The sequence below is a fragment of the Podarcis raffonei genome, chromosome 7, assembly GCF_027172205.1.
Source record: "Podarcis raffonei isolate rPodRaf1 chromosome 7, rPodRaf1.pri, whole genome shotgun sequence".
Lineage (NCBI taxonomy): Eukaryota > Metazoa > Chordata > Lepidosauria > Squamata > Lacertidae > Podarcis > Podarcis raffonei.
This window is the reverse complement of record NC_070608.1, coordinates 62563474-62589711: the sequence shown is the minus strand read 5'-3', so window position 1 is coordinate 62589711 and position 26238 is coordinate 62563474. Positions and strand designations below refer to the sequence as shown.

The window sequence follows — 26238 nt, the reverse complement described above, 5'->3', positions numbered from 1 at the left end:
CTTGCAAAGATACTGTGTACATTTAAACACCGGAGCCTCTTGCTCTTCTAGCCAGGTTGCAGACATGGAAGAAAGAACACGTGGTTTTAAATGTGTGTGTATGTGAAAGTTCAATTTTTTTATATCTAAAACGCTCTCCACAGCCATCCGAAGCGATTTGGAGAACCACTGCCCTGATTTAGAAAACCACTGCCCTGATTTGGATCTATGACAATTCTCTCCCCCGCCCCCGCGTCTTTCAATCAACTTGCGCCAAGCGCGGGGAAGGCGGGCCTTCACACGCAAGGGCCGATGGGAATCAAAGTCCCAGTCGCTCCCTTTCTTCCGTGCGCCGCCAGGGCTCTCATCTCTAGCTTAAAACCACACTTCCCATGATGCCTTCGCTGAAGAGTCCGGCGAAAAGAGAGAGACAGCCATGTCCGGGTGATGGGAGGCTGAGCTCCCTCCCTCCTTCTCCCGGCTCTTTTTTTTTTGCGGCTGCCGGGGGTGTTTTCAGGGTGGGGGAGAAACCACTCTGCGGCTGGTGGAGGGGGGCGACGGTGTTGGCGCCCTTGCTCCCCCCGCGGAAGGAGCGATGGAGCTGCCGCCTCTCAGCCTCCGGGCCGGGAGGAAATAGCGCTCTGCCCACTTTCAGCTGCACGTCTCTCTTTCGGGACCACCGTTCGCCGCTCCTCTTGATTTCTTAACTCCGCAAAGCCCTGGGAGCACCTTACCCTGACTAATTTTTAATCCGTGTAGTTTCGGCTTCATTTATTTCCCCTGTTCCATCCTTCGAGCTCCGGGTCTCCTGGAGCCCTCGTCCTGCGGAACTCCCTGCCTCTTGATTGCCAGCGCGAAGCCCTCGGGAAAGGGGGAAAGCGCGCTCCAGCCCATCCGTTTGCTCGTCGCGGTGGATTCCCCACTCCTGGCGGGCAGCGATGTTGCTGTCGCCTCTCTCCTCCTCCTCGTCTTTCCCGCAGTTAACCCAAGGGAACCGTGAAAAGCAAAGCTCTTAGTTGCGAAAATGTGGCAAAGCATTGGCCTGTCCTTGCTGGTCGTCGTGGCCGCCCTCGCTTGCTTTCTGCTGCTAGTGCTTTGCGGTGAGTACTTTCTATTGATCTATCTTCCAGTAACCAGAAGTGTCTTGCCTTTCTCCTCTATCTCCGTTCCCTTTCCTGTGGTGGAATAAAAGGAAAGAAGAGAAAGGTGCAATAGCATGAAACAATAATGATTTCACCAGCCTTTCTTTGTCCACTTTGATTTTGGGAATGATGCTAAATTATCATCCTCATTGTGGTCCAACTAGAAAGCCACAAGTGTTGCAATAAGCCTGGGGGATGTGGGTTCAAATTCCCACCCAGTCAGGAAGGTCACTGGGTGATCTTTGGGCCAGCCATTGACCCTCATCCTTACCTACCTCACAGGGTGGTTGTTCTAATAATAAAACGGAAGAGGAGAACAGCATATGCTTCCTTGAACTCTTTAGAGAAAAGGCAGGATATAAATATAAGTGAAAGACATAAAAATAAATAAGCCACACACTTATTATGGGTGAATACTCAGACAAGAGGCCCTTAAACGGATTCACGTTAAACCTGTTGTTCTAATTGTGTGGGTGTGTTAGGACACACACACACCCTGAATTTGTGGTGTGGCAGGTGAGTGGAGGAAAGAATATGGACACCTTTCCCTTTTTTACTCAAGAAAAGATGAAAACCTAAACACTTACTAAAAATATAATTCCAACTGAGATTGTAAGATGTCACCAGAGTTGATTATCTAGATTTCTTTTCAAAAGACCAAACTGATAAAAAGGACTTTGGTGGCGTGGAAGTTTGCTAGATGGGAGTCTATCTTGGTGTCCAGGCAGTAGCTTATAGTCCCAAAACAGCAGCAATAAGGAATCATCCTCCAGCTTCCAAAAATAGCCAGGAATGAAGTTAAGAAGAGTCTGTGTTATCTGAATGACAGTGTGTAGTTATTTAACCCTTAAGAGCTTTGAGCTTGAATGGAAGCAGTTGGTGGTTTTTAAGACAGCCGCAGGTGATATGATAGATGGCATCCATTTATTTTTGCCCTGTTTTATCTCTAATCATACAGGTTTTGCAACTGGCCAAAGCACAGGAAGAAAATTGCCTGGCGGGGGTGATAGTGGTATGAGCATGTGCACCACTGGGGGGGGGCACAGTTGCTGGCACCTCTGGTTAAAAGGATCAGGTAACGCGGGAAGCTGCTGTCCTGCTGTGCTACATTTAAAGCAATATTATACCACCTTAAGTAGCCATGATTTCTCCCAACAAATCCTGGGAGCTGTAGTTCCTTAAGGTTGCTAGAGGGTTGTTAGGAGACCCCTATTACCCTCACAGAAGGACAGTTCTCAGGGTGGTTTTAATAGGTGGCCGTTCTTCCCATGGAATTCTGGGAATTGTTGCACTTAGAGGCCTCCTAAGAATTCCCAGCACCCTTAATAAACTACACTTCCCAGGATTCTTTGGGAGAAGCCGTGGCTGTTTAAGGTGGTATGGTGCTGCTTTAAATGGATAGTGCGGATGGGGCCCTCGGGGTTAGACAGTCCTTGGCTAGATGGACAGCCTGATCTGGTATAAGGCAGCTCTTCATAAAAATGAAAGGAATGTTGAACCAAGTACTGAACAAAGACTTACGAAGCTTAGAGGGGTGTCACATTCTGTAGTCTCTTAGGACTCAGTGAGCGTCGCATAAGCTTGTCATGAGCCTATTGTTGGGGTTCAGTCCTGCCCAGCTGAAACCTGAGGTCTCCTAAAAGGAGGAGAAAGGGGAGCAGTGCCCCGGCAGATCGCCATGCTGCCAGCAAAGAGCCATTTGATCTGGACATTCATTGCTGAACCAACAGCTTTCTCGCAGCTCCAAGCTTCTTGATCCAGAAATATAGATCCTTCACAAGCCCTAGGCATCACTGCTCCCTTCCCACTGCCTTATCGCTTGTGATGGTATGTGACAATGACAGAAGTTAGTGAACCCTGCAGGGTTTTTACATTTGCAATGAAGCCACAACACCTGGTGCATTAAAATAAGACACTTGCAAGATTTTGGCCTGGATGACTAAATTGCCGTGAATGTTTTTCTTTCAATACCCATGTGGGTCAAATTGAAAGCACTTTTTCTTAGAACAAAATTTACAGCTGTAGATGTTAAATTCATACATATGCAGCGTTTTTTTTTGAAATGGAGGCATGGTTTATAAAATTGGGGGGAGGGGGAGGCAAATAAGTGGCTGAAAAAGCTGTGCATGTTTTGACTTCCAAGACACTTAAGGGGTGATATGATAGCAGTTGGAGCTGGACCCTTATCATTAGGCAGAATGACATGGCTGCCTCTGGTGCACTGAAGGATGCTATCCTGTAGCTATTGTTAAGTACCATAAGTGTCCAGATGGCTTTATATGGAACAGGGAAGGGGTTTCCTTCTTGACAGGAGATTACCCACCACATTCTGATACTGGAGACACACAGCTTGTGTACAAACACCTGTTAAATACCGTAAGCATGCAACTTACATGCATTTATTTGTGCACATTCAGCTTTACATACATGGCGATATAGATAAATAATAAAGGGGGTGGGGTTCCAGGAAAAATGACTTTGGCAATCCCACCTACCATTGAAGCCGATGGGTTTTGACCATACACAATTTTGGCTTTAGGTGCGATCCCCAGTAAGTAACCCCCATGTAAGTTGCAAGACTCCTCTCACAACAAGAGTTGGGTAGAAAATTGCCAAGTGCAGCTTTTGCAACAACAGTAATATACAAGTGACAGATGAAGCAGGACCTGGTGGAAATTTTCTCCTTGTAATGTAAATCCTAGACCTTTTAGAGTTACTTAAAAAAAACAATTTTGAACATGGCATCAAGTTTGGGGAAAAATCTATATTGCTAATACCTGAAACTAGAAATCTTTTCAAATTTTCAGCTAGTATAGTATGTATTATGCATGGAATGTAATTTCCTGACCTTTTATGTATTCACTGAAGGCCTTCATTGATGGCAAACAAAAGCTTGTGGACATTGGGAAATTTCAATTCATGTTGCTAAAGATTATGGGCAGGGAGCATAATGTCTTGGGCAGGAACTGGGAGTCGCCTTCAAATATCTGAAAGGCTGCCACACACAGAAGATGGTTTGCTCCCTGTTACTCCACAGGGCAGGGCTAGAACCAGTGGGTGGATGTTACAGGGTACCTGATCTCGGCCAAACATTAGGTGTAACTACCAAGTCAAGTCAAGTAACTTTTATTGGCATCACATAAGAACATTCAGAATACATTCAGAATAGATAGGCCAGTGCGATCTCATCGCCCACCCACCCCAACGGCACAGTCACCCGCCAAAGGGCAGAAGAGGTGAGCAATCCACCTCATCACTGTGGGTTTCCAGCACGGGCAGGATCCTGTAGCGTACTTCGGCGACAAAAAAAATCAAATAGAGGAACTTAGCTACTGTGTTGTTGAGCTCCTGGTCTCTCCCCTGTAATAAGAAGCGCATAACCTCCGTCTCTGGTTTCCATGTTGGATACATAGATGGTCTAGAACTTGTTGGTGGAGATTATCATACATTTTACATTTAAGGGCCATGTGAGCTAGAGTTTCCGCCAGGTGGTAACTACCTAGTGGCAAGAGCTGTTTGCCAATGGAACGGTCTGCCTTGAGAGGTGGTGGGGGCATCGCTCCTCCTGCAAGGTTCTTCCCAGATCTTTGATTCTAGGAATAGAACACTGACTTGTCACGGGAGTTGTGTTCTACGGTGCTTGCCCTCCTCTCCTTGTACTGCTCTGGTCCTGCTGTGACCGAGATGGATACAGCTGCTTATCCTCAGATGCTGAGATGAGGTGTTCCGGATTATTTCATTGCCAATAACTGAAAGCAGCTGCTTGTGCCCCTGTAGGAATTTGGCAGATGCTTTTAAAAGATGCTGGGTTTTGTTTACTTTTGCTTTGCTGCTTTTCCAGGTGACCTGCTCGAGCTTAACTCTTTCAGCATTTGGGTGTTGGGTAAAGGGGGCTTCTTTCGACCAAACCACCAAAGGCTTCAAACATTAGATGGTGTCTTGTGACAATATAGTATTTGCTTCCTGCGGAAAAGTGATCTGTGGCATAGACTTTGTTTAAAAAAAACATAGCAACCAGGAGGTGTAACTGGATAGGGAAAAACAAGGGATTGTAAAACCACAAAAATTGATGTGAGTGTGTAGCCGGCAGGTGCAGGAGCACCTGAAAGCCTTTAACAACCAGCCTCCTGTATACCTGAAGGAGCATTTCCACCCCCATCGTTCAGCCTGGACACTGAGATCCAGCGCCGAGGGCCTTCTGGCAGTTCCCTCATTGTGAGAAGTGAGGTTACAGGGAACCGGACAGAGGGCCTTCTCGGTAGTGGCGCCCACCCTGTGGAACACCCTCCCTTCAGATGTGAAGGAAATAAGCATCTATCCTATCTTTAAAAGACATCTGAAGGCAGCCCTGTTTAGGGAAGTTTTTAATATTTAATGCTGTACTGTTTTTAACATTTGATTGGGAGCCGCCCAGAGTGGCTGGGGAAACTCAGCCAGATGGGCGGGGTATAAATAATAAATTATTATTATTATTATTATTATTATTATTATTATTATTAAAGGTTGCTTGCTTTTACTGTCGCTATGTTTGCTTTTGCAGTACGGCTGTCCTTTTTGACAATCTGCCTTTCAGTTTCTTTCATCATTGACTTGAAATCTCTGGATTTTACAGTCTGGATTTATACAACTTTCTGGTCTCCCTGGCCCTAGTTTGACACTCTAACCACTATACCACGCTGATTCTCAACAGTTAGATAGGTTGTCTTGCCTTTCCTCCAGGGAGCTGAAGGCAGCACGCATGTTCCCATCTCTGCATTTTATCCTTACAAGAATCCTCTGAACAAGGCAACAGGGCTCCCCCCAGGGGAACTTACAGGAACTCAGTTCCGGCACCTCTCAGTTGGGTGCCGTTGCCATTATAAGAGAACAAAGGACTTGTTCACAGTGATTTCCGGCACCTCCTTTTCTAGGAAAATAGCACTGCCTCTGAAGTTTTACCATTCTACTGGCACTTGGAGACATATCAGTATAGACAAGCATGCCTCCCCCCCCCCCCCGATCTCTCGACTCCAACCTCCTGCTTTAATTGTTATTCCATTTAACAGGCTTGTTTTATTGCGCATTTTAAATGTGCATGTTTAAAATGTTTATTAAAATATTGCACGTTTAAAATGTTTGACGTTTTGATGGAATTGTGTGTATTTATTGTGTGTTTTCAATTAACACGCATTAATATTTTGTAATTGCCTTTTATACTTGGAAACCGCTTAGAAGCCACTTTGCTGATTAAGCGGTATATAAAACAATAATGGTTGTGATGATGATGATGATGATGTGTGGAGTGGGGACTTGAACCTGAATCTTCACTGTCACAGCCCAACAGTCCAGCAGCTACATCACACTGGCACTTAAGCTTTCTGTGTGTGCCAAAGGTAACATAAACATCTACACATACATCTATTTGTGTATGGGGCAATGTGTGTGTGTGTGTGTGTTTAGTTGCCCTGGCACAGCCTCTTCTTGTTTTTCTATGTAGATGTTCACAACATCAACTTTTTTTTCCTTTCCTGGCACCTTCTGTAGGTTGGTACGTTGTCTGGCACCTCTTCCTGTCGCAGTTCCGGTTCTTACGAGAGCTGATAGGAGACACAGGATCTCAACAAGGGGATAATGCCGTGGTTGAGCCCGAAGCAGAGCAGGATGTGCCAGCCGCTCCCCAGAGGAGATCTGCCCGGCAGCGAAGGGCACCTGCTGAAGAAGCAACTTAATTGGAGCTTCCTGGGCAATCCTCAAGAGATGGGCAGCCGGCGACTCTTCTGTGGCTTAGTAGTTTGGTGTTGCTGATACGCCAAACGAGGGCGGCCAAGGATTTGTGAATTCCTTTACTCCTGGAATTTAACAATGCACTGCTTCGGAAGAGGTTCCGGCGAGATTTTAATGGAGAGCAGGATGGGACCGAAGAGAAACAGGGAGAGCGGAGCCGAAATGGCTCCTCCCTGCTCGGGAGAAGAGTCGGCCGGGAGTGCCACTCCTGGGTCTGTTCCTCAGTGGTTAGGCCCAGCGTGAATCTGTGGATAAGCTTCCCAAAGCTGAAAATGGTTACTGACTGCTTTTGTGTAGGACTGCAACTCATCGCAGGTGGCATCTCTTGCGACCCTTCATTTCTACGTCTTGCAAAGAGGAAGCGTGTCTTTACTTGAGCCTTATCCACTTACACAAGAGTGTTCTGCTTTGGTCAGTGGCCTAAAAGCGTGCCTCTGTCCATGGGCTAAATTCGCTATTAGGCTCATGTGGAGGCGTTGACAACTGACTTAAACATAAGTGGGCAATGAAACACAGCATTTTAGTTTCAATGCACAGCAGTTCCTTGCTCTGCTTTGCTTTTAATCTTACGATCTCATCAGGCTTGTGCACGAGTGTGTATGTGTCGTCAAATCCTTTCTTATTTCCATAATAGAGAGAGGACAGGAGTATCTGTTACAAACCTTTCATGGAATGTCTTTTTTTTTTATTTCACTAACTAATTGGTTTGAAGTAAGCTTCTTTTTTTTTTTTTTTGCATCCTTTGCACCAAAAATCAGTTGAAATGAGTTACAGACAAACCTCTGGGGGGCAGCTTTTTAACCATAGTCTCTCCCTATTGCTAAATTGTATGACTGGGACCTTTGCATCTTTTGTTCCTCAAACAAATGATCAGTTTAGCAAATGCATCTGCTTTGCCTTCGGGCAAAGGGAGCCCCCACTTGATTGACACTGCTTTCAGTATTGCTAAATTCATAAAACTAGCACCTGTAACTGTAGTAGAAGATAACTGATACTGACTTTGAACCAGTGGTAGGTAAGAGATGATGATGCCCCCCCCCCCGGGTGCTCATGGCTGACTTTTCCTTCAACTCCAGGATGTGTCTTGTTGAGTTGTGTTGACTTTCTTCTTGTTCAACTCCTTGCAGTTTTGCTCATCATTGACTACGGAAAAGTGTCTTAATGCTTGATAGCAGCTGAAATCAAGCCCTCCTGAAGACTTTTATCTATAGACTCCTCATCTTGAACAGCAACCTTGAGTGACCTCCTTTAACATTTGGGTCAAGAGCCTTGTTTGTTTGGGGTTTTTGTTTGTTCCTTGTCTAGTTACCTGTGTACACCCTTTGGAAAAGCAAAAAGCAATTTGAAGATGACAATAGTCACAAACCCATCAATGGCTCCTATCTTCCCACCCTCTGAAGTGGTTGCCCTGCTCTTATTTTATTTTCTTGGAAACTCCTCTCTGTTCTGTTTTTAATTAATAGCTATTGGAGCATGTAATGAACATGGCAGTACAGGCCTGTTTCATGTACTGCACGACAGCAAACCTGGGTCTGTGCACGTAAAAAAATGACACTCTTAAATCTGAAGACATTGCAAATGAAAACCCTGGCGTATCAAAAAAGATTTCTGCAACTGGCTTCTTTAAGGTGGATGTGGTGGGAGGAAATACTTGAAATTAAATAATGCCAGTTGTTTTCAGACTAATCTGCCTCATTTTCTCCCCCCTCCCAATCCGTCCCACAAATGGTTGCCTTATCAGATTTATATAACAACAGTCCACTGGATGATATCAGCTTTTAAAAAAAATGCAGCTCAAAACTTATTTGTCCATGAAAGCCAATGACCGATTGTTCCCTGCCTCCCATTAGACTTTGTGTTGCACCTGCTGATTTTCAGGGTTCACCAGACATTTTCAAATTTGTGAAACTCTCGTGAGCACCGCACTCCCGTGTAATGTAACCATGCCCCTACTGTAACCTATTCTATTGGCTCCTGCAAATGCTTCCTTCAAGACTTCAGTGGAGGCAAGCAGAGCAGCTCCTGGAAAGGCCTGTGGGTGCCACGTTGGTGACCCCTGTTTGAAGTTTTCATCCTGTTTCTGATGGCTCTTGTTTTTCTCTGTAATAGATACTCTGAAAAGGCTTCACTTAGGGAGGAAGCTAAGATACATTTCATTCCAAGATGTGGAAGGGCACCCCTCCTGCAACTTGGTGAAATGTCCGTACCATAGCTGCATGGCTGGAATGCTAGCGCTGGTTATCTGTTCCCTCTGAACCAAGGAATGGATCATCCACCGGGCAGTTTCAGGAGTGGGCAAAATTGTGGCTGTACAGGGCTGTAATGACCTTGCCTTCAAAGCAAAGAAGCACAGTGACTTCGGAGTTGATGAGGGCTTATTGCTTGCCTAGATTTTCCTTCAATGTAGCATTCAGCAGTGTGACACAGAGGGCTCAGGGAAAGCTTGTTGACACGGTGCCCTTCTGGCTAGATTGGTATCCCTTGTCCAGCTCACTGTTTCTTGAGCAGGACACCTGTAATCATTTCCTTCTGACATTTTGGCAAATGGAGAACGCTATCCCCTAAGCAATCCTGCTGCCCCAGTCTATTTCATACCAGTAGCACTGCACCTGCCGACAATGTAGCACTCTTCTAGCTATGTTTGCACATCACATGCTTGGTCCACACCAAGTAGCTTTCGCCTTTTGGATTATCCAATCAGTTACAGGCCGAGTACTCTTCCCGCCGAGCCCCCTCCTGCATCCCAGTCAAGCTTGGCTGTGGTGAAGAGTTTGGTTGAAATGCTACGCACGTTAGCTGTGTACTGAGTTCATGAGCATTTCCTGCGAAAACAGAGATGGAGAAGCTTCGGCCCTCCAGATGTTGGTGGGCTACCATCACCCTTGATCATTGGCTGTGCTGGGCTTGATGGGAGCTGGCATCCAATGATGTGTGGACGGCCCAAGATTCCCCAGCCTGTGCTAAAAGGTTCTCGAATTAATTGTGATGTCAGTCAGAGCCCCCCAAAAGGCCAAGGGAAGATCCCTTGAAGTCTGGTTGGAGGAGGAGGGCTGTTCCCCTGAGCTGGAAGTATTCCTTAATGGAAGCATTGGTGGGGAGATGTGACGCCATGGACTCTCCATTGACTCATGCCGTAAAGAGCAGGTGGCAGTGACCTCTAGATTCTCCCAGGCCCACAAACAGCCCCAAAGCAGAGACTGAAGAGCTTTCAGTGACAGTGGATTGAGGTAGTTGAATAGGGGGAGGTCAAAATGCTTCTCTCAAGCAGATCCGATCTGTTTCTCCTTAACGCAAGCTTGCATTTAGTACAAACAACAACAACGTTATCGTTCACAAACCTGCACCAGGGTTTGGACTTGCCCAGAGACTAATGGAAAGGTTACCTAACTGCAGGTACTCTTTAAACTGATCAGTGACTATGAGTTGACTCAGTCACATAAGAAGTGGAGGCAGGTTCTAGCCACAAAGGCTAGCTGGAGTGGATTGAAGTGGTGCAGTTGAGTTAAAATAAATTGCACCTTTAGCAGATAAATGGTTTTCTTCAGAACCTTAGAGCACGTTGCACCACCAAGGCTTGTGGAAGTCATGTGAGACCCAGTGAAATTCCGTGCAGGTTTACTTGGAAATTTACCACCGTTCTCACTGCTGCTTACTCAATAACAACAACAAAGGGTTGCAGCTTTTTGCCTATGCAAGCATGGGCAATTGACTATGTGAAAGTGCTTCATAGGAGATAAGGGCATGTGCTCTCTATATAGCTTGCCACTTGCAAGAGTGGCGCTGTGTGTGTGTCACTTTGCACGTAGTGTCCAGTTGTGACATGTGTTTTGCAGTTGGGAATTTTGCCTTAAAAAACAAACAAACCTGCTCTTTGTCCCCCGTTGCACCTAAAATTCAAGCTATTTCATTTGGACCCGTTTAAGAAAACCCATTTTAGCTGTTGCTCATCTTTTCTTCAAACATTATGGAATTTTAATACATGCAAGGGAGTTGAGAGTTTTATGTTTGTCGCTTCCTCTGTTAGTATTGCAACCATTTTAATGAGTATGGCATTCAGTAGTTTGACCTGCTAGCTGCCGACATCCTTACGACTTCTGCAGATGAGTGGGGTGAACACTCAGCATGCAGACATAAACAGAAATAATAGTAGATATTATTCCTCCCCCCTCCAAAATGAAGATTGCATTTAAGATCCGTTTGCTTACAAAATGCTCCTTTGTCTCTACCGCGGTGCAACTAGTAGGTGTCACATTGTGGAAACACCAGGTAGCTTTGTAAAATAACACAGTCTGAATCGTACATTCACAGCACTGCTGTTGCAGTCATCTCTGGGATATGCCGTTCACTGCATCACAGCTGATAAGTAGTTTTGCTGCTCCCGGTGACATTCGCAGTGAATTAGTTTACACCTGCAGATGTTCCAACATCAGTCATGGCCAGCGTTATACGTAGAAGGCCGCAACAACACATGAGGTTTCCTGTGCTCAGTGGTTAAATATGTATACTGTACCAAATGTTTTTGTGTGTTCTGACTCCATCATGCTAACTATTTTCTCTTTTTTAATTATTATTTCTTAACTTAAAACTGACTCCACCAGTAACTTGACAAATAAAATGTAAGCAACCCGGCTTGATATGGGTGCCCAAACGTTTTGCATCTGGATTTTTTTTTGTACACATGATTAATTTATGGCTTGCCCGCTTCCAAAGGTTTGGAGCCGGGGTAGGCAGAAGGTAGATTGGGATTTACTGGTAGGTCTCTGGGTGGTTGGCAAGTGGATCAGCAAGGCTTTCTGACAGCCAGGCAGTGGCAGTGAGGCTGGGAGCACGGCATTATTTCAACCAAAGGAATATCTTGGAGCTAAATGGCAGTCCCACAAGCAACACATTGCAGTAATCTAACCCTCATGTAACAGGAGCATGAATAACTCTGGCCGGGCAATCTCAGGCCAGGAGAGGCCGCAACAATTGTTTTTCCTACAATGCTAAACAAGATGACATTCTAAATGCGTATTTTGTTATAAATGCTTTTTAAAAAAATAGATTCTTGCAACATATAACAATATCATACATAAAATATCCCGCTCTAACCCAGAAGTTGGAGTTTAGGCAACACATTCAAAATAATGTAAGTTCCTACCCTGCAGCTCATGCTAACCTAAAAGTTTTAGAATGTGAGGGGAATCCTTTATTTTCATTTTTAGTCATAATAAACCTGCACCAGTCAGTTGCAAAAGTGTCTTTATGCTTCATACATTGTGCTAACTTTATTTTATTAGCCGTTTCCCCCCATAAGCATTATTCACCCTAATTTATTACACCGGTTTGTTCAAAGAAGCTCCACACACCCCTTTTTCTTCCCATAGCTCATTATGAGCCAGGCTGCCACTAAGAGAAACATTACTAGGGATTTGCACTAGGGGTGCAGATCCAGCTCTGGATATCTGAAAGTGTTTTGTCCAGTAACTGCTTTTATTTCAAGAAATAACTTCCCCCACATAGTTTCGTTGGTACATTTTTAAATCATTGCTGAAAAGATCTGGCAGAATGGCCTGCCAAACTGACACAGGTTGGAAATGGGCAGATCTGTCTGTTCCTACTGTATAATAGCCAAATCAGAAGAGGGCACCTCGAAAAATCAGAAGCCTGCAAGCTTGCAGTCAGCACCAGTAGCTCCCCACACGGCAATCCAAACACAGCTAGCCTGAAGCAATAAAGGGAAAATTATATAAATGACTTGATGACTAGCTGTAGACAGCTCTTTTCAACTTTGTGTTATTAATTTCATGCTTTCTCAAGCCTTATCTAAAAAAATCAAGGCAGCAATAAATACAGTAATTATTTAATATTAGCAAGCCCTGACATTTACTAGGGGGATTACTTTGATGATGTACAGAGATACTGAAGCTTCTGCTTTAATAAAAAGGGGGAGGGAGAAGGCTGCTGGTTGATTATCTGTTAATTTATGTTCCAAAGTTTAGCTGGGAAAATACTATGAAATTCAGACCGCAACAAAATCATCTGTTGATAGAAGCCTTCTTAAAATTGGAACAAATTAGGTTTAAATTGAGTCTGGAATTATTTCAATTTCAAGGACTGGCTGGATTCAGAGAAGTGGTGTGAGGCGCCATCTAGGGAGCCCCCAAGGGAAGAAGGCTCAGAGCCAAGGGATTGGTGGACAACCACAAGTGGGGGGAGGAGGTGTTGGAAGTTGAAGAAATAACTGGGTTTGGTGAGTGGGCAGAATCTGTGATAGAGAGAAGCCCAGAAGCAGAGACAGAAGCAGAGGCTGGAGAGGAGGGAGGGACAGAGGCAGAGATGAGGCAGGCTGGTGAAGAGTCATAGGTGTCTTTCCCCTCCTGCTGCAACAAGCTCCTTTCTCCTCTGGTCTCCCAGAAGCAGAAGAGTTATGAAGAAGGAGGAACAAAGACAGGCGACAGTCTCAGATTGCTTGGGAAGGACCTGGAGGAGGAGGACACTTCGACAGCAGTGGGAAGGTGGAGACCTTCAGTCCCTACCAACTGCCTCATAGGGACAAGGTCTATCGGGACAAGTTGCTATGCTCACTAGGCCTGGCCTTCTGGGCCAACCGTGTTTCCTTGAATAAAGACTTAACTTCACTGATGCTGTGTGATTTATTGCCAACCTGCTCCTGACTGCCATTCCTGACACTCAACAGATGGGGGTTCTGTATTTTAGGCTGCAGTCCTGTATTCAATAGGAGTTACCGTACTTCTAAGTAGATGGCATGGGATTATTCTGAGACATCAGTAAAGAAGGGATTAAGGAGTAACTGGCTTTTGTGTGAAGCAAAGTTTAAGGTAGCTTTAGAGCGTCCTGCTCAGCCAAATTTTTTCAGAAACCCCCTTGATAGATTCACATCATTTTCTAAGGGAAGAGGAATGTCCACACAATGTATAACATGACTGAGGGGCTTCCTGCAACAGGATCCTGCTAGCAAAATCACTACAATTAAAAGACCATGGTTTCTGTGTTGGTTCACCACAAGATGGCACCTCTCAACCAATTTAGCAACACACTGGTGGCTGAAGCCAGTTCTGAAACGTGCCCGGTTTTTTAAAGCATGAAAATGAATAAACGGAACAGCAGCCATCTATTTAAAAAACAAACAAGCCCTGTACTAATAATAGGCATGTCATACCTCAGTTTGGCTGACAGGACAAATGATGACATGAGCCTCGTGTTCTCTTCCTCACAAGGCCTTTGGTTACTTAGGACGCTGAGGAGGCGATTGTTTGGCTGCTGTGGTCAAAGAAGTGCATTTATTTGAGTCAGAGCAGCAACTCTTTTCCAGCTGCTCTTGCAATAGAGAACATCACCCCCAAGGACGTTGCAGGACTTAGAAAGTTGTACACCCTCATGCCATGCTGTTATTATTTTGGGAGCAGTGGGCTTCTGAAGACCACTTGTTGGTAATTGCACTCAGAACATCACATAAGAACTTGGTTAGCCGCTAGAAGAACAGAATGCTGGCCTGTTTCAGCAGGTTGTGTCAAGATCAAGGGAAATAATAGCACCACTCTATTCTGCCTTGGTCAGACCCCACCTGGAGTCGTGCGTTTAGTTCTGGGCACCACAGTTTAAGAAGGATATTGACAAGCTGGAATGTGTGCAGAGGAGGGCGACCAAGATGATCAAGGGTCTGGAAACCAAGTTGTGTGAGGAATGGTTGAGGGAGCTGGGTATGTTTGGCCTGGTAAAGAGGAGACTGAAAGGAGATATGATAGTCATCTTCAAATATACATGGAAGACAGTGCAATCTTGTTTTCTCCTGCTCTGGAGGGTAGGACCTGAACCAATGGCTTCAAGTTACAAGAAAGGAGATTCCAACTAAACATCAGAAAGAATTTTCTGATTGTAAGAGCTGTTGGACAGTGGAACGGCCTCCCTTGGGAGGTGGTGGATTCTACTTCCTAGGAGGTTAGATGTCCATCTGCCATGGATGCTTTAGTTGAGGTTCCTGCATTGCAGGGGATTGGACTAGATGACCCTCAGGGTCCCTTCCAACACTACACTTCTATGATTCTGCTTTCCATCACTTTTAAAATTGAGTTTATGTTGACCACATGCAGCCTATCAAAACTAACAGGAAGAAGTGTCCCCTCCATAACAGCTGCCCCAAGTTAGCAAATAATAGTAGTCAAGAGGAGGCCACTGGGAGGAGTGAATTGCTCCACAACAACATGTACTGTATTGCACTGTATTGACACCAAGATTATTGCTGCACTTCCCTCCACACCCACCATATACAGTGGTACCTCGGGTTACATACGCTTCAGGTTACATACGCTTCAGGTTACAGACTCCGCTAACCCAGAAATATTACCTCGGGTTAAGAACTTTGCTTCAGGATGAGAACAGAAATCATGCTCTGGCAGCACGGCAGCAGCGGGAGGCCCCATTAGCTAAAGTGGTGCTTCAGGTTAAGAACAGTTTCAGGTTAATAACGGACCTCCGGAACGAATTAAGTATTTAACCCGAGGTACTACTGTTCAGTACAAACTCAGGTTGATATAAACACTCATTTCCAGAAGTGGTGCAGTCTTCCTGCAGCCCAGATGAGGTGTGCAGGTGTGCAGCGGTGAACTGGATCAGGTTTTAAAAAAAGAAGGGGGAAGGAAGATGAAAATGTAGCTTAAGTCCCCAGTGTTTCAGCTTGGATTCAAGATGGCCGACTTTACAGATTTTCTCTCTTTATGCTGAAACCCTTTGGCCTACATCCCATGCTTTTCCACAGGGTCTCCCAACCTTCGGAAGCATCCTCCTATAGGATGCAAGGGGCTATACCAGGAAGGGAGAAACAAGAAAGCCCTATTCCTGCTCACAGAGGTTAGCCAAGTCACTGTGTTCTTTGTCACAGTGATTAGACCAGAGCTGTCCTGATTGGACTACAATTCTCATCACCAGCTAGGTCTGATGGGCCACTGGTTCCCCAGCCAACATCTAAAGCAGGGTTTGCTGCTGATTTTGGACTACAGTTCCCATCATCCTTGACCACTGGTTCTGCTAGCTATGGATAGTGGGAGTTGTAGTCTAAAAACAGCTGGGGACCCAAGTTTGGGAAACCCTGGTCTAGAGAGCCACCGGTTCCCCAGCCCCAGATTATACAAAAAAAGGGGGGGATTTAGAATGGAATGGTTTTATTCATTTAATGAAAGCTCAAGTTGTTTCAATCAAATATTTATAATTCACTGCCTTGAGGGTCTTAAATCAGGAGGAAAGACATGGCCCAAATAAAGTATCCAGCCTACAGGACTCCTTACTCTCTCCCCAACCATGTTATCTGAACAGAGGAGACTTTGGTAAAACTGCCTCAGGAAAAGCCGTTTTAACTGTCATCACCCCAACTTAAAAATTCCATTCTCTCCACCGCTCCCCTTAGACAGGACCTTGCATAAGCCTTACGTCAGGTCGCTTGCAATGCCGTATATTCCTTGTGGCTTATGGCTGCATCGCTTCAGATCATGAGTGTGTTTATTTCTTATTCGAAAGTTCCCTGGTGCGAAAACAATGCAACATGTGAATAGCTTATAGCTCACAGAGAACTAAAAGATCCAGGAGGGTGTTTTATAACAAGTGCCCTTCTTTCATGTGATATCTGGGGTAGCACAATTGCCTGAGGCACATCAACCACAACCAATGTCCTCCTCAGCTAAATAATCACTGCTTTGCGGGTCTCTGAGTTACGAACCATTGACGCACATTCTTCACGCAGATATCCACTGTGCCTGGAAGCTATTTCTACTCTTCTCTCTCTCCCTAGTTTATAAATGTGTGGCCAGCCTTCCATTCTCCTGTCTCTTTCCCTCAATCTCAGCATGCAAATAATAATAATAATAATAATAATAATAATAATAATAATAATAATAATAATAATAATAATTTATTTATACCCCGCCCATCTGGCTGGGCTTCCCCAGCCACTCTGGGCGGCTTCCAAAAGAATATTAAAATACTGTGATACATCAAACATTAAAAGCTTCCCTAAACAGGGCTGCCTTCAGATGTCTTCTAAAAGTCTGGTAGTTGCTGTTCTCTTTGACATCTGGTGGGAGGGCGTTCCACAGGGAGGGCGCCACTACCGAGAAGGCCCTCTGCCTGGTTCCCTGTATCTCAGGAAGAGAGTGTTCCAGACCTCCAAGTGTCCCTATTTTCCAGGGACAGTTCTGGATTTACAGAAGCCGTCCCAGTTTCTGATTTGATCCCAGAATGTTTCCACTTTTCCTTAGGACATCCCTATTTTCATTGGAGAAATGTTGAAAGGTATGGAGTTATGTCACCCCCAAGCCATGGCGATAAGCAATTGTACAACCTTTAGAAGCCAACTGACAACAGCCCTGTACAGAGAAGGATTTTTCATGTTTAATGTTTTATTATGCTTTAACATTCTGTATGTTGAAAGCCACTCAGATTGGCTGGGGCAACCCAGTCAGATGAGTGGGATAATAATAATAATAATAATAATAATAATAATAATAATAATAATAGAATAAGACATCCCTATTTTCATTGGAGAAATGTTGGAGGGTATGGTGTTCTAGAACACACCTGCTGTTCCTTGTCCCTGTATGAGAGGCTCTCAAACTTTCTACCCTCAGGGCCCAATTGAGGTGGCTGAAAAGGAGTGAGGCCCATCAGTCACACAATGGTGGTAAACAGAAGCAGGATTGGCGTAACCAATCAGAGTAAACAGCAATCCATGGAGTTTCCATGGATTGCCATTTGCTCTGATTCAGCTTTAAAGAGTGGACTTCTGTGGGGAAAGCTCTGGAGCAAAAAGAAAAAGAAAAAGGAGGGGGCAATTGGACACAGAGCTTTAAAGCACGGAAAGCATGGAGGAAAGCTAAGTTTGGATAATTCCACTCTCCAGGGAAGCCCGTGCTTCAAGGCAATGTGGCTAACAACTGGAAAAAGTTGAAGAAGGGCTTTGAAGCGTACATCGTTGCTTGTAGTGCAGATATAAAGGATGAGAGATTCCAGACTGTCCTGTTTCTGTACAGGGAGGTTTCTGATGCCTTTTAGTTCACTGATGAAGCTGATAACCAAAATATTTCAGTCTGTTGTGGTGCATTGTTAATAGAAAGTTACACAAGTAGATGCATGAGGGACCAAGCTAAAAATACTGCACTCCCTCTTTTCTCATTCCATTCTATTTCCTGGTTGTTTATAATTTTAAAAAATTTGATAATTAATACCAGCTTTTCCTCACCTTTTAATTTCCTTCAACGTCTCCTTTGTCCCTTTCTCCTCAGAGGAGGGAGACCTTCCTCCATTCTTCCTTCTTTGTCCAGTGTTCGAAACTCACATTATTCTAGGCGCATTTTGCGACAGGGAATTTCATGAGGGTGAGCAGTTTCTGAGCTCTGGGCACAATACTGCACCTAAGATTTCAGATTAAAACTCCAGAGTGGAAGGAAAGGAGGACCATTTTCTGCCTTCCCACTCCCAGCTACTCTCTGAAGACTGGAGAAGAAACCCTCTTAAGACTAGACCGTGTGAAAAATGAACATAATATTTTAACTGCAAGTTCATTCATTTTCAGCTTTGTATTCGTCTCATAAAAAAGTGCGCCTAGACATTCCGTTGTTGCACCCATAACCTAGGTTTTAGGTGCCATTTAGCTCCTAGCTTTCATATCTCAGTTTCTAACACTGTCTCTGTCTTCTGGCTTGTTGAGAGATACTGCTGTAGGGTGTACAGCATTGGCACAAATGTTTGCTGCTCTGCTGGTACCAGTGAATACAACCCATCTGACAGATAATACATTATTCTGTTGAGCCAACTTTTCTGTAGATATAGGCAAGCTTTTTGAGCTACTTAAGTATGACTGGTAAAGTTCCCTATCAGAAACAGAAATCCACAGTACTCTATTCCTGATCACTTCCCCATCACCCACAAGTTTAAAACAAGTATTTTTTAAAATATTTTTTAAAAGTATATAAGGCGACATTATACTGAACTGGGGAAAATGTGTTGCAAATGTTAGCCTAAGGAAATATTATTTTTAGCTTGAGCCGGACATTGAGCCATCCCACAGCTCTGAGCCATGTGAAGTGGTTTACATTGTAATAAAATCAGCATGCATCTAATGATTACTTCAGTGGAGAAACTTCTAGAAGGGATCATTTTAAACCCTCAAAATGACAGTAGGTCCTGCTGTTTTTCTTGGGATGGCCCACTAGCTCTGTCCAATAAAGTTTTCCTTACCATAGCCCACATGTAGGTAACTTGAGTTTGCCTCTCAAAAATGCACAATGTAATTCAGGCATAGGGATGCTGGACGAATTTTATTTTCTGTGGATTCCGGTGCAAACTGACCTGATCTGTGCCTCTGGAGCAGCTTGGAATGTTATTACCCTTTGCATTTCATCCATCTTCAGATTTTGCAACGTGGTTCTTGACTCCCCAAATGTACCGCAACATTTTGAAGTGTGTATATTTTAGGGTTACCATAAACCCCCGGAGGCCCACTCAGTTGTCTCTCGAGACAGATAGATGCCAATAATGGCAGTTAGATGCAAGGACTGAAACCCGTGAAATCCATGTTCGAATCGCTGCTCAGCCACAAAGCTTCCTGAACAATATTAGGACAGTCATTCTCCCTTTCTCAGCCTAGCCTACTTTACAGGTTTGTTGTGAGGATAAGATGACGTGGGGGGACAACAGGTGCTACCTTAGGCAGGTGAGATGGTAAATGTTATAAATAAAAACCTCCCTAACAAGCTCCTTGAAATGGAGATACAGTATAATAATAATAATAATAATAATAATAATAATGTTGCAGCTGGCTTCCTGCTACAATGGCACCAACGGCCAACGCCATGCTTGAAAAAGGCTAAAAAGCTCTTCAACAGACAGCGTGTGGTTCTGAAAAGTGGAATGCCTAATGTAAGCTCCATTACAGCAAAGGACTTTGAGAATTCTGATCTGCAATGTAGTGCAAGCAGGCTATTTGTTTTCAGGAAGGTTGCCCTGTTTCCTTTAAAAGCCAGTACAGCACAAAGCACAAAGGTTATTTTTAATTCCTGTCTGAAGGCACATTAATTACAGCTATTGATAGCCTGCTCAAATCTGCCTGAAAGATAAAAGCATTTGTGTGCAGACTGCCCTCAGGAATTTTATCATCTTTCAAAAAAAGAAGCAATGTCTCTTCGGATGAAAAGACGGTGAAAATCCACCTCTCTCTTTCATGTCCCCATCCACTCATCCTCCTGGGTTTTTCCATTTCCACATAGCTGGAGGCAGAGATTTTTAACTTTGACTCGGAAAAGAGCCCAGGATAGATTATCCAGAACCCACAAGCTGCAACAACATCATTCCTGACCCCCTTTTACAGAGCATCAAATGCAAGCTTTTCACAGGGATTGCTCTATGTTGCTTTTTTGGGGTGGGAGTGTGGACAAAAATGTTTTTAATGCTCTGCTGCTAAAACATTAAACAGAAAAGGCTGACTGGGAGCCTTCTGATGACTGCATTCATTCTCCGACACAGTAAACAATCTTGAGTTGAGTCCACTTAATAAAATTATGTCTAAAAGGACCATACCCTCCAACATTTCCTCGATGAAAATAGGGACGTCCCATTCCATAACAATAATTTTACTGTTTATACTCCACACATCTTACTGGGTTGCCCCAACCACTCTGGGCAGTTTTCAACATATATAAAAACATAATAAAACATTAAACATTTTTTAAAAAAAATGTCCCTATACAGGATTGCCTTTAGATGGTTCGGGGGTCGGATAACTCCATACCCTCCAAAATTTCTCCAATGAAAATAGGAACATCCTAAGGAAAAGTGGGACATTCTGGGATCAAATCAGAAACCAGGACAGCTTCCCTAAATCAGGGACATCCCTGGAAAATAGGGACACTTGGTGGTTCTGAAGGGACTGGGGGGAAATGCAAAGCCCATCATAGCTGCCCACATGCTCACAATTGTTATTGTTCTGCCTAGGCATTTCTAAACTTTTGCAGGGTTTGGCACACCAGTGGCATCTAGCATCTGGTGTCAGTTTCCAAAAACCCGAAGCTGATGCCTGAAGCTTTGGCACTGACCTACATCTAAGAAATAAAACACAGTCCCTCCCAGACTGTGGAGCCAGGCCTTTGACTCATTTGGTTCCCTGTGGCCTTTCTATTTCACCGAGAAAAGTCATTTCAGGGCTCCTCCCTCCCTGAGTTATTATGCTCTGGGCCCAAGTAGATTGTGTGTATGGCTCATACAGGGATCTCAGGTGCTTCAGTGTTTAAAGAAGGCCAGTTGCCTTTCAACTTATTCCCATCTCACTTCTGCGATTAGTGAGAAGTTACAGGAGCACAGAACTTACCTGGACTTAGACCACATTTGCAGACCCTCCAAGTATCCCTATTTTCCAGGGACTGTCCCAGATTTACAGAAGCCATGCCAGTTTCTGATTCAGTCCCTATATGTCCCACTTTTCTTTAGGACATCCTTTTCATTGGAGAATGTTGGAGGGGATGGAGTTATCCGAACCCTCAAGCCATCTGAAGGCAGCCCTGTATAGAGAAGTTCTTTAATGTTTAATATTTTTTTATTATTTTATATATGTTGGAAGCCTCCAGAGTAACTAGGACAACCCAGTCAGATGGGTGGGGTATAAATAGTAAAATTATTATTATAGAACAGGTGTCCCTATTTTTACTGGAGAAATGTTGGAAGGTAAGAAATGTTGGAAGGTAAGAAGTGCTATGATACCACAGTCATCCTGGGAGCTATAGCTTGTTAAGGGTGCTGAGATTTGTTGATACATTTCTTAGAGAGGTTTAATCATCAAACTCCCTTCACAGGGAACTCTCAAAACTGAATTCTGTCCTTTTGTTCATTTTTCACATAGGCCTAGATTACATCATCCTTAACTGGGAAGAAAGTCAGACCCATTCTCCAATTGTGTCCCCCCCCCTCCATTCAGAGAGTTCCAAAAATGATCCTCTACTAGGAAGCAATTAGCTAACTATATTGTCCCCATGGCAATGTATCAGCTGCCGTTTCCTAACAAAGGATGTGCCTGACTTATGACACATTGCTAAAAATGACTGTAACATAGACAAATCTGCTTCAGACTGCAGGTTAAGTATAAATAAAGCTGACCGTGTAGAAGAATATTTGCAAGGAAGCTTCGCTACAGAAGAACAATGGGGGAAAGTTACTGTCTAGGGAACTTTCTCAGCAAGTAAAGGTGCTGCAGTCCAGATTCTGGACCTTTAAAAGCTCAGGAATGTTAAAGGCGGCAGAAGATAGGAGATTTACTTCCTTGCAAAATTTATTTCCAAGCTCCACAAGACTTCTGTGCAGCTTTTCATGTTACGCCAGGCTGTGAGTATGAAGAGTTGGAGTCAGAGTCCTGATTAAACTAAGCAAGTTTTCATCGATTTTGCATCATTTATATGGTGCAGGTAAGGCGCAACTGCAGGTCACTTGAACCCTGAGCTTTGAAGCCTGCTCAAGTCACCTTTTCATTGGTGTCTGTAATTTCACCAGGCATGAGCCAAACATTCACGTCTGCCTCTGCAACCTTAAGTGCTTGAAGTTCTTTTTGTCTTTAACAAAGAGAGGAAAGCTCAGACTTTTGAAAGGATTACCGTATTTTTCGCCCTATAGGACGCACTTTCCCCCTCCAAAAATGAAGGGGAAATGTGTGTGCGTCCTATGGGGCGAATGCAGGCTTTCGCTGAAGCCTGGAGAGCGAGAGGGGTAGGTGCGCACCGACCCCTCTCGCTCTCCAGGCTTCAGGAAGCTCTGTGCAACCCTTGGGAGACTGGCGCGACTTCCCGCCGGGCTCCCTAGGCTTGCGGATAGCAGCCTGTTCTGGGGGCTGGGGTCAGGGGAAGCTCGGGCTTCCCCCGCCCCAGCCCCGCGCCTGGGGGAAAATAATTTCCCCCCCTTTATTTCCCCCCCCCAAAAGAAACCTAGGTGCGCCCTATGGGCCGGTGCAACCTATGGGGCGAAAAATACAGTACTTCTGCATCAAGTTCCATATTCTGTGCTTGCATGATGTGATCACAGAATAGTTGAATATGCTCAGTCTTGGGAGACTCTGATGAATAGGAAACTTTCAGTACTAATAGGGTTGCCATATTTCAAAAAGTGAAAATCCGGACACAAAAGTTGTTGAGCTTTTAACTTTTTTGGCCAAAGTTGTTGAGCTTTTCTCAGTTTTGCCCAGATTTGTTGGGCAACCCTAAGTACTAACCTCTATGTTAATGTAATTTTCCCATTTATCTATCCTCAGGAAACTGGATAATCATTGAAAGGATCCCTGGAAATTTGTATAGCTAAACTTACTTCCATATCCCCCGTTACTGCTTCTCTAACTTCCCCCTCTCCCTTTGGTGCCTCACACTCTATTGAAATTTGGGTTATTCTCATCTAGCGAAGGAGAGCCAAAAGTAGAAGTACAAAGTATTGAGCTAACTGGATGCACCTTTCAGTGCAGAGGAATGTTAACCTCCACTTGGTGACCAATAGTTGTTGCACTACTGGAGCTGGGTGGCTGCTTAGCCATGATGGTCAGGCATGACATTCGGTGTCAGAGGCAACATGCCCCTGGGTATCACCCACTGGGAATCACAGATGGAAAGATTAATGTGGTGCTTCTATCCTCCTTCAGGCTTCCCATAGGAATCTGGGGAGAATAGGGTGCTAGACTTGATTTAGCAGGGCTTTTACATTTCTGTGCTCCTTGGGCCAGGGATCTGCTTTTTTAGCTTACATTATTTTAAATTGCATCTATTGATAATACCAGCTAAAGGAAAACAAAACACTACGTAACTTGTCTTTTGGACGACTGATCCCCATCTGGAGAAAACATATTGTACAAAATGGGAGATGACAATAAAATTGGTCAACACAAAAGAGTTTTGTTTTAAAAGCATTCTTTGTATATATGGTGATTTTTATTTTACACGGTAACAAATGTGCAAAAGGAAATTTATTTGCCTTATATAGGCATCGCTTGAGAAACCCAGCAGTGAGCAATGTGGGCCATGAAAGAGGGCTTTCCCACCACAATTTATGGAGAGTGAAAGAGGCTCTGAACATTTCTGGTGCTCTGACTGGGAGTTTTGCACATGTGCAACTGCAGATCATGGCCAGAGACTACCTATACCTCCACATCTGCACAAGAGAGACCATGGCTGGTGGTGGTGCTCTGAAGCAAGTGTAGGCTGCAAGTCCAGAGGCCAATGTGAGAAGCTTCTCTGAACAAGGAAAATTTGACATGTACAAAGGGGAATATCCGTGCATATGGAAAGTTCTCCTCCGGACAGAAGACAATGGGAAGCAATGCACTCCCACAGGACTTGGGCTTCATATGTCCTTCAAATGAGACAATAAAGCACAACCTTGAACTTGATGAAACTGGCATGCAGCTGAATGCTTAAAACCCCATTAAAATTTCAAAGGCGCTTACTTTGCAGGTAGTGTTTGCTGGATCATGCCGTTCATATATTGCAATTTACAACATTGTTATGTAAGACATACACCATGCACAAAGAACAAATCATGAACCACAAAGTCCTGAAAGAAAAAAAGTCATGAAGGGAAAAAAAACCAGAAGTGCCTCCAACTTGAATTTAGCTTTTTTTCTTTTTCTTTTTAAAATGTTTCTACTGGTAACAGGAGATGAGCCCATCTCCTTTAGCTGAGCAGTTCTAAATACTTATGCCAGACGCAATGTTAAGGCCTGGTGCTATTTCTGGAGATCTCAAGCTCTCTCAGCATTAATGCGCGAGATCAAGGTCCTAGGAAAGCAATATCTACGACCGCTCAAAATACATCATGTCCCTCCATGTTCAATTGCTTCCTGCTCTCCAAGATACTTCCAAAGAGGGCATGCTGTTCTATTAACATATTTGGTATTTAAAGCCCGTATCTCAAGGTCCCCCAAGTAATTTCGCCCCCGTTAAATTCAGGTAAAAACTATGCCACATAAAATGAACGAAGATTTGGTAAAAAGCAACCAATACCAGCTTGTCTGTCACCTGAAAACAGAGCTGGGACCTGTGTTAATCCTTTGCTCCTTTTGCATTATTTGCAGGGCATTCATTTACATGTCTACTCAGAAGAAAATTCCATTAACTTCAGCAGGATTTTCTTCCAGGTAGCTGGATATAGGATTACATCCTTATCATCAGCGGGGATTTTTCAGGGGGTATCCAAGGATATGCAGTACGGGCACCTCTTTTTGTTGTTAAAAAGTGTGGCATTTACTGTAACAACTTCATGGTGAGTACTGGCACCTATTTTTCTAGAAAGAAAGAACTGCTTATCATACTGTTCCTAGTCATTGGAGAAGGGCAAGTCCCACCATCTGACTACTAGGAAAAAAACAGAAAAGGACTCTGTTGGGGCTTTGGAGATTTCATTAGCAATTGTACAAGTACTTTCAAGCCTGTGTTCCCTAACATAAGGGCTAGCAGCTTGCTTTTCCTGAAACAAAAGAGAGAGAGATCCTAGGATTGTCAGGTAGCATTTTCTGCCAGCCCTGTAATCTTCTGGGAAAGGAGAGAAGTTACAGAAGTGCAGAGCAGCAGCAAAAAAAATGCTTTCATGGCCCCCATCAGTCATTCTTAGTTCAAGGAAGGTAGTCAAATAAATGCTCTCTGTTGGTGTTAATTGTTGAAGCATGAGAAAGAAGAGCAGTTGTTTCTTGGGTATTTAAGAGAAGCATGTAAAAACACAGACTGTGATAATACCAAGCGTGCTGTGTGCAGGAAAGACCTTATTTTAAGTAGACTAGCTATCACTGGATTGTAAATAACGTTTAGCCAACGGCAACCTGCTGGCTAGGCAGGCGGTGCAAGAATATTGCAGACTTGCGGGATTCTTAGCTGAAGTGATCATAGAGCAACAGACACAGAAAGCCAGGCAGCTTTCAATCATGATGGGCCATGGCCTGTACACCTGTCCTTTAATCCTCACTGCTACTGACTCCACAGTTATATGGCATCTGCGATTGCAAGAGGTGAGTTTGTGTGAAACAAGATAGTTACAGCAACCATCTCCCTCTCTCTCTCTCTCCCTTTTCATTAACAAGAGATCTCAGTCAGGACATGCTACACGATTGCCTTATCAAAAAGTCTCACATGGTTCAAAAGAATTGGTCTTATATATGACCTTGGCAGCACAAAGAGTAACTGCAGCTCAACGGAAAACAGCCCCAAATATTACACTGGACGCTTGGTAGCACTCACTCTGGAAAATAGCTCTAATAGAGAAAATTATGCATAATTTGAGATTTTAACAAGGACTAGAACCTCCAGATACATTTTATGTGATTTGGCATGACATACACGTGGGTGGTGCTGTG

At 44.1% G+C, this 26238-nt stretch overlaps 1 protein-coding gene across 1 annotated transcript; it reads left to right on the top strand.

Annotated features, from left to right (window-relative positions):
• Nucleotides 1–435: 435 nt before the first annotated feature.
• SMIM13 (small integral membrane protein 13) lies at nucleotides 436–8566 on the top strand. Its single transcript, XM_053396910.1, has 2 exons — nucleotides 436–1079; nucleotides 6645–8566. Exons 1-2 carry the CDS (start codon nucleotides 1004–1006, stop codon nucleotides 6827–6829), a joined length of 261 nt encoding a protein of 86 aa, XP_053252885.1. The 5' UTR covers nucleotides 436–1003; the 3' UTR covers nucleotides 6830–8566.
• Nucleotides 8567–26238: the final 17672 nt, after the last annotated feature.

Coding starts and splice junctions, on each gene's coding strand:
- SMIM13 (XM_053396910.1), top strand. CDS start 1,004: ATGTGGCAAAGCATTGGCCTGTCCTTGCTGGTCGTCGTGGCCGCCCTC. Junction 1,080..6,644: donor TCTGCTGCTAGTGCTTTGCG/GTGAGTACTTTC, acceptor CACCTTCTGTAG/GTTGGTACGTTGTCTGGCAC.